Here is an 8,225-nt window from a genome sequence, read left to right as displayed (position 1 = left end):
TCGGTGTACATAGGTAGAAAAACACAACTCCCTTTTTGAAAGTCGGTTAAAAAAGTAGCCTATGTTACACCCTGGTCAATCCTCTACTTGTCTGTGAAAATCCCGTCAAAATCGGTTCAGCCGTTCCAAAGATTAGCCTTTTCAAACAGACAGACAGACAGACAGACAGACAGACAAAAATTTTAAAAACGTGTGATTCAGTGTTGGTATCGTTCAAATAACCATATGAGCTTAATATGAGGTAGTTATTTCGAAATTACAGACAGACACTCCAATTTTATTTATTAGTATAGATATAGATAAGTATTAATATTAATAAGTATAGATAACTTTTGCATGATGACATAATATTAAGTTAAGAAGGTGAGATGAGATGCAGGACTGGATTCAATATAAACATTTCTTATTTGAATAGTTGTAAGTAATGAATGATTTTTTCACACCACTCGCTCCAGAATGCCTTATTACTGACCTGTTATTCTAAAGGTAATACGTCATTACATTCCTATGAATTATTAGCCGGGCTGTAATGTTGTATGGAAAGCCCATGGGGCGTAATGTAGCGTCTAAAAAGTTTTTAGTTATCAACTATCTCGCTTCGACGTATGATGGTGTCCCTCTCACACGCGCGATTTAAATTTTCTATCTCGCTTTGATGAGTGATGGCGTCTCTTTCACAAACCATAGATTAAAGAATATTGAAAATTCCCTTCAAAACTTATCTGCGAAACCTTGTGCGAAACGTTATATTATGGTGTTATTGAAATAAATTACTTATTTAACTTGAAATTAAAATATCGAGTGATGACGATGATGGCAGCAATAATCTAACTCCGGAAACTATTAATGCTCAAAATGTAATAAACGATTTGCTCCCAGATATTTCTAAAGACAGATAGGTAGGTACCTATATAAGCATACGAAGATTTTGATTTTATTGCGAGGTGTGAAAAGCAGAGTATACAACTTGGGGATAATGCTGTCTTAGTCTTGGGCACCCCTAAACCCCGCGCGTCACATAGGATTCTAGATGAAACACCCTCGCTACGCTCGGGAGTTACTCTAGAATCCCTCGTTCGCTTGGGATTTATCCAGGTGCCCGTGACGTAAGACATTACATTATCCCCATGTTGCATAATCTACTATTATTGCAATCAAGTGTCAACCCTACAAAATCATGCGAGAGAAAAATTCGCCAGTTAATATTTGCAAACAGAAATTGCAAAAAGATAAAGAAAAAAACTAAGTACTAGATCAATATTGATCTAGATAGCCCCATCTAATATTTACTTTAATATCTTCCATAGTTGCAGTATCATATAAAAGACGTTTTTACGTGTAATTGCATTAGTTTATCTTCAGTTCTACATAACATTACCGAAATAACAAGATGAAGTCGTCAGTTACTTTAGTACTCGCTGTGGTAAGAAATATATTATAGTCAAAGTCAAAATCATTTATTCAAAGTAGGTACAATTGTACTCCTTTTGATGGTCGAAATTGTTAAACTTGTACGATATAGTGGTGATAATTAATTACGTTACTTAAAACTAAAGCTACGAGGGTTCCAAACGCGCCCGAGTCTGAGAGATATAAAATACTCTTATTTCTATGCCCGACCCAAAAAGAGGGGTGTTTAAGTTTGACGTATGTACCTATCTGTCTGTGGCATCGCGCTCCTAAACTAATGAACCGATTTTAATTTAGTTTTTTTGCTTGAAAGGTGGCTCGATCGAGTGTTCTTAGCTATAATCAAAAAAAATAGGTTCAGCCGTTTGAAAGTTATCAGCTCTTTTCTAGGTAGTTACTGTAACCCTTGTCGGTGTTATAAATTTTTAATTTACTCTTGTCTGTCAATTGCTGAAAATACTAATTATTTGTTCGTAAACACTTTTTTTTTTTGTGATATAACCACAAATTCACGGTTTTCGGGTTTTTTCCCTTACTTGTGCTATAAAAGATCTACTTAGTTACCTGCCTTTCATATTTCTAGGTCAGCGAGGAGTAGGTACCTACCCAATAGGTTTTGATTCCGTTTTCTTGACAGACGCGACAGACTAACAGACAGACAACGTGATGATTCTATAAAGGGTTCTTTTTTTCCTTTTGAGGTACGGAACCCTAAAAAGACTTGTCCTGACTGACTGACTGATCTTTTAAGGCACAGCTTAAATCGCTGGAGGATTTTTGGAAAATCCATCGCTAAACGAAAATTGAAGTTTAACGGACCGGGAAGGGTGAATTACCCATACAAACGTAATACCAAAACAATTTGTCATTGGAGAATATCTCCACCGTATTTTTATTTTTAATAAAGAATATAAGCCACGTTAAAATGACTAATATTCCCCTTTCCCCTCTCCAACTAAGCGTCAGGCTTGTGCTAGGAGTAGGTACGACAATAGTGCAACGGGCGGGGTTTGAACCGTCGACCTTTCGGTTTTCAGTCCACTCCTTTACCGGTTGAGCTATTGAGGCTTATTATGGGGTTTGTATTTACCTAGGTCCCTGCCGATATATATTTTCAAAATGCTTTTCTAAAATGAAATTTAAGCGCACACTGAGGGTTCCCTACTCGGATATTTTTTCCAACATTTTGCACGATAAATCAAAAACTATTATATACATACAAATAAATAAAAATCTGTTTTAGAATGTACAGGTAAAGCCCTTTCATAATATGACACCCTACTTGGTATAGTTATCTTATTTAGCAATTTTTTTTTTAATGATGTAACCACAAATTCGCGGTTTTCGGATTTATTCCTGTACTTGTGCTATAAGACCTACTTACCTGCCAAATTTCATGATTCTAGGTGAACGGGAAGTACCCTATAGGTTTCTTGACAGACACGACGACAGACAACAAAGTGATCCTATAAGGGTTCCGTTTTTCCTTTTGAGGTACGGAACCCTAAAAATACTTACTCCAAAAAGGCAGAGCACGCGCGCCAGCAAACGCCAACACAGACGAAGTCCACCGGTATATTTATTTATCAACAATTGTTTCAGGCGGTGTTCAGCACACTATTCTTGGGATCTTCCGGTGCTTCAGTAGGCGCTGGTCTAAAATTAGACCTTGGAATCATAGACAAACTACTCGAAGGAATTGATGGTATCCTTGGTAACCTCATCAAAGGTGTCGCAGGAGTGGTTGACAAAGTTGGAGACACTACTAACGGCGCCTTAAATGGTGTAAATGATCTTTTGAAAAATGCCACTGGTGAAACTGCAGATCTCCTGAATGAAACTAAAGACGTTCTAAGTAAAATACCAGCGCTTGTAAACGAAACATCAGCAGCTCTTTCAGAAGCAATCAAAAGCAATACTACTGAAGCTTGGAATAAAGTAAACGATTGGGTCAAGAAAATTACTAGCACTGTTGATGAACTCCAGCAACTGCAAGTGAAAATTGAAGCAAATGCAAACCTTGGAATTCTTGGCAAAGAAATAGGTTCTGTTGTTTCCGGGTTGACTGAATTGTCGAGTAAAATAGTGAACGTCCAGGCTTCAGTCTCTGGTGGAAAAACCGCTTAAGATACAAGTAAGTAATCTATATCTATATTAATTAATTAATAAATAAAATTTAAGTGTCTGTCTGCCTAATTTCGAAATAACTACCTCATATTAAGCTCATAATTATGGTTATTTGAACGATACCAAACCGAATCACACGTTTTAAAATTTTTTGTCAGTCTGTCTGTCTGTTTGAACGGGCTAATCTTCGGAACAGCTGAACCTATTTTGACGGGACTTTCACAGACAAGTAGAGGATGAACCAAGGAGTAACATAGGCTACATTTTTAAGCGACTTTAAAAATGGAGGAGTTGTGTTTTTCTACCTAAGCACTGATATCTCTGAGATTTCTGAACCGATTTGTGTATTTATTATTAATAATCGATAGAGGAACTTTCGATATAGTTCCATAAATAATTTGGTTTCCAACTCCTCAATCCTGATGCTGCAGGGGATCTGACCAATCCACGCGGGCGAAGCTACGCGCGTCATCTAGTCTGTAATATAAAACTAGTGATAATCCATACTTATAATATTATAAATGCGAAAGTGTGTCTCTCTGTTTTCAAGCTAGCTTTTCACGGTCCACGGTTTAACCGATTTTGATGAGATTTTGTATAGAGTTAGCTTACATCCCGGGGATGGACATAGGCTACTTTTTATCCCAGAAAATCATACTTAATATTATAAATGCGAAAGTGGGTCTGCCTGTCTGTAGTTTAACCGATTTTGATGGGTACCTATAGAGTTAGTATATATCCCGGGGAAGGACATAGTTACTTTTTATCCAGGAAAATCATAGTATGATATGATACCCCACTTGGTATAGTTATCTTATACCCCACTTGGTATAGGTAGTTATCTTACTTTGATAAAAAAAATTCAAAAGAAAAATAAAACCGACTTCAAAAACCAAAAACACTAAAAAGTAGAAAATAATTTTTGTTTAGCTACACATGTAATGTACCTAGGTATGAAGTCGAGCGAGCATATTAAAACAAAATTAGAAATCCAAGAGTGAAGCTCGCCCGACTTCATACCTAGGTACATTACATGTGTAGCTAAACAAAAATTATTTTCTACTTTTTAGTGTTTTTGGTTTTTGAAGTCGGTTTTATTTTTCTTTTGAAAATTTTTTATTTCACAATTTTTAGTGGCCCCACTGTACTATATATAATATGCTATACCCAGTTAAAACCCTACTGTTTACTAAGCTATTACACTGATCGCGAGCAATTTGCTCTTATCCATTGAGGAGTTCTGTTCTCCATCTCCGAAGATATTCATCAGATCTTCACCAAATTTATATGGGACCACCTGCACAGTATACCCTTTCAAACAAAAAAAAAATTTCCAAATCGGTCCAGGGGTCTTTGAGTAATCGGGGAACATACATAAAAAAAAAAAAAAAAAAAAAAAAAAAAAAAAAAAAAAAGATCCCGACGAATTGAGAACCTCCTCCTTTTTTGGAAGTCGGTTAAAAATTGAAACACATTTTAATATTTTTTAATTCACGGTTTTCGGATTTATTCCCTAACTTGTGCTATAAAACATACATACGATACATATAAATTAAAAAAAACTTAATGGTACTTTTTTTTCACAGGGTACCAAGGAACTCAAATGCATTGCACACAACACGACCCTTCGATGCCCCAAACGCAGACGTCCGAAAAATGTGCCGATTTGACGAAAGTCGATGAACATAGAACACTACCTACTAATGTCCCACAAAAAACGTCCTTACAAAAATCTAAGAACTCTAGAAATATCAGATTTTTAAACGGAGAGGTATAAAATACAAACGCTAAAGACGAGAACGTGTCTAATTCTGTTTGTATTCTTCTCTAAACTAAAATGACGTTTAAATGTATTGCTATCCCTTGCATAATGCTTCCTAAGGAAAAAGATAGCAGTATATGGAATCGGAGTAAAATCGGACACCGGTCCTAAATCAAATCGCATATAATCGTGCGTCTGCGTTAACCAAGCCTATTATAAGGTAAATAAATTAAGTACATTGCAAACTTTATTGATTTTGTTTTATTAGGGTTCCGTACCCCAAAATACGTATACAGTCACTTTGTTGTCTGTCTGTCGGTCGTGTCTATCAATCCGGGGGATACAAAACCCGGGTACTGCCCGTTGACCTAAAATCATGAAAGGCAGGTCCAAATAACCATTATGGGTGTACACTGTACAGGCGAATGCTGCGAATCCGTGTTTCCGCGATCTGTGTTTCCTTCCAATTACATCCTGGTATCTTTAAAACAAGAGTGAATAGGCACCTTCTAGGTAAACGCGTTCCATCTTAGACCACATCATCACTTTCCATCAGGTGTGATTGTGGTCAAACGCTTACCTATCACACTAATATTATAAAGGCGAAAGTTTGTATGTGTGTGTGTGTGTGTGTATGTTTGTTACTCCTTCACGCAAAAACTACTGGACGGATTTGGCTGAAATTTGGAATGGAGATAGATAATATCCTGGATTAGCACATAGGCTAAGGCATTTTCATCCCGGAAAATAAAAGAGTTCCCACGGGATTTCGAAAAACCTAAATCCACGTGGGCGAAGTCACGGGCATTGGCTAGTAGTGAATAAAAAAAATATGGAGAATGAGAAAGTCCACTAACCCCCGTATTCACAAACGTTACTATGAGGTCTCATAGTGCGCTCGAACGCACAGTGTCGGTTCCACCAATCAGATGACTGTATCACGTCAGTTTACAATGATCTGATTGGTGGAACCTACACTATACGTTCGAGCGCACTGTGAGACCTCATAGTAACGATTGTGGATACGGCCGAAGTTACTATAATATATACCATAATGCCATAGGGGCATATAATGCGCAACTCAAAATATGACCTGCTAATACTGGCCAAGATAAAAGGTGAACGTAGACCTGGCGATAGACGAACATCCTGGCTTAAGAACCTTCGCCAGTGGTTCGCAACATGAGTATAAGGTCACTGTGTAAAGCAGCGGTGAAAAAAATCCAGTTAGCTTTAACAGGGCTCTCTCCGTCACTCGTTTCCACTCGTTTCATACAATCGTAGTTCCAATTTCATTTGAATATTAAGCAACCAAAGTCCATGAAATTTTGCAGACATATTCTAGAAACTAATATCTGTGCGTGTGGTGTTTTAGATTTTTCTAAAAATATGTAGTTCTAAAATTACAGGGGCTCAAAGATTTGTATGAAAATTTTTAAGACCGCGTAACTTTGAAACCGAATATTTTAACAGAAATCTGGAAAACCACAGACATAGATATTAGTTTCTAGAATATGTCTGCAAACATGGACTTTGGTTGCTTAATATTCAAATGAAATCGGAACTACGATTGTATGAAACGAGTGACGGAGAGAGCCCTCTTAATGATTGCCAACCTCCGATAAGAGATGACAGCCCACCACAACAGGTCTAAGGCTGAGATCTGATGCACTTAGAGTTAGAGACTTTAGGTGGAAGCGACGGGCCTGCCCGCGAAATTCAAATTTAATTTGGTTTTTCGCAATTTTTTAACTAATACGACAACGTAGGCTTATGGCATTCTAATTGCGACGGTGGCAGTATCATCCTCACAGTTTTACATAAAAATCTTTACTTGAAAGGGCCCAGTTTAAGAAATTATTTCTAGTATCGACTAACTTGTGAGAATAGTCGATACTAGAACTAATTTCTTAAACTGGACCCTACGTTGTCGTATTAGTTTACAAATTGCGAAAAACCAAATTAAATTTGAATTTCGCGGGCAGGCTGGTCTCATGCCCCTTAAGACACTTAAAACAACGTTATACCGCTGGCATAAATCTTCCTTGTTTTAACTGAAACTAACGCGCGGACAACGGACCGTACGAACACCTCCACGGCATCGCTCCACTCATCCCTCGACCGCCGACCGGGCGTCAACTACCTCGTGAGCTCCTGCGATCGCCATCCCCGGCGCGGCACGCAGCCGACCCAAGCGACGACGATGACGACGACGCGAGATCCACCGGACATGACTCCGTCTCCGCGCTCGACAGCGAACTCAACGCCGCCGCGCAGAGACCAGCCCCGGACTGACACATCACACATCACATCGGATATACAAAGAAGTCCACTAAGGCCATAAGCCAAGATGGCGGGCCCTAGCCGAAGAAATCCCGGCTAAAAGCTCGTCACCAGGGCACAAAGTTGCCCTGCGCCTCACCCGGGTAAGGAGGCCATGCCTCGAGGCCCGTACCCCCGCTTGGCCGTTCCGACCAAACGGAGAAGACCCGCACTCTCTCACTGAAACTAAAGTTAACGTGCACTCTATAGATTCCAACCTAAGATTGAGAAGGGTTTCAGCCATAATCCACCACACAAGCCAAGTAAGGATTGGCAGTCTTCACAGATCTTTGACAACTTTCAGGAGTGGAGGTTTCCTCGCGATCCGAAATCTTCAAAATGGCGTATGGGCGGAGCCAGAATGAATTTTACAGCTTGCCTTATCGATACTAAAATCACACTAAATATTATAAAGGAGAAAGCAAACAGTTCAACAAGAGTGTATCTCCTGAGCATGCGCCGGCGGCGGAGTGCCGCGTGCGACTCACGAACATGACGGAGGATTTGTGTCAGTGTGAGTTCTCCTGTGACTCGCCAGACTAGACTTACGTGCACATTTATAACCACATAACTTACAATTGTAAGGTTTTTCACCCGTGTGAGT

General features: G+C 38.9%; 1 protein-coding gene across 2 annotated transcripts; it reads left to right on the top strand.

The window, feature by feature from the left end:
* Window positions 1-1,202: 1,202 nt before the first annotated feature.
* Window positions 1,203-5,549, top strand: LOC123879606. Of its 2 annotated transcripts, none has more exons than XM_045927397.1 (3): window positions 1,203-1,423; window positions 3,013-3,544; window positions 5,124-5,549. In XM_045927397.1, exons 1-2 carry the CDS (start codon window positions 1,391-1,393, stop codon window positions 3,535-3,537), a joined length of 558 nt encoding a protein of 185 aa, XP_045783353.1. In that variant the 5' UTR covers window positions 1,203-1,390; the 3' UTR covers window positions 3,538-3,544; window positions 5,124-5,549. The 2 variants fall into 2 exon arrangements, with proteins under 2 accessions (XP_045783353.1, XP_045783354.1); XM_045927398.1 differs by having other exon boundaries at window positions 3,013-3,548.
* The last annotated feature ends 2,676 nt before the right edge of the window (window positions 5,550-8,225 follow it).

The sequence above is a fragment of the Maniola jurtina genome, chromosome 28, assembly GCF_905333055.1.
Source record: "Maniola jurtina chromosome 28, ilManJurt1.1, whole genome shotgun sequence".
Lineage (NCBI taxonomy): Eukaryota > Metazoa > Arthropoda > Insecta > Lepidoptera > Nymphalidae > Maniola > Maniola jurtina.
The sequence above is the reverse complement of the archived record's forward strand: the minus strand, read 5'-3'. Positions and strand labels throughout refer to the sequence as shown.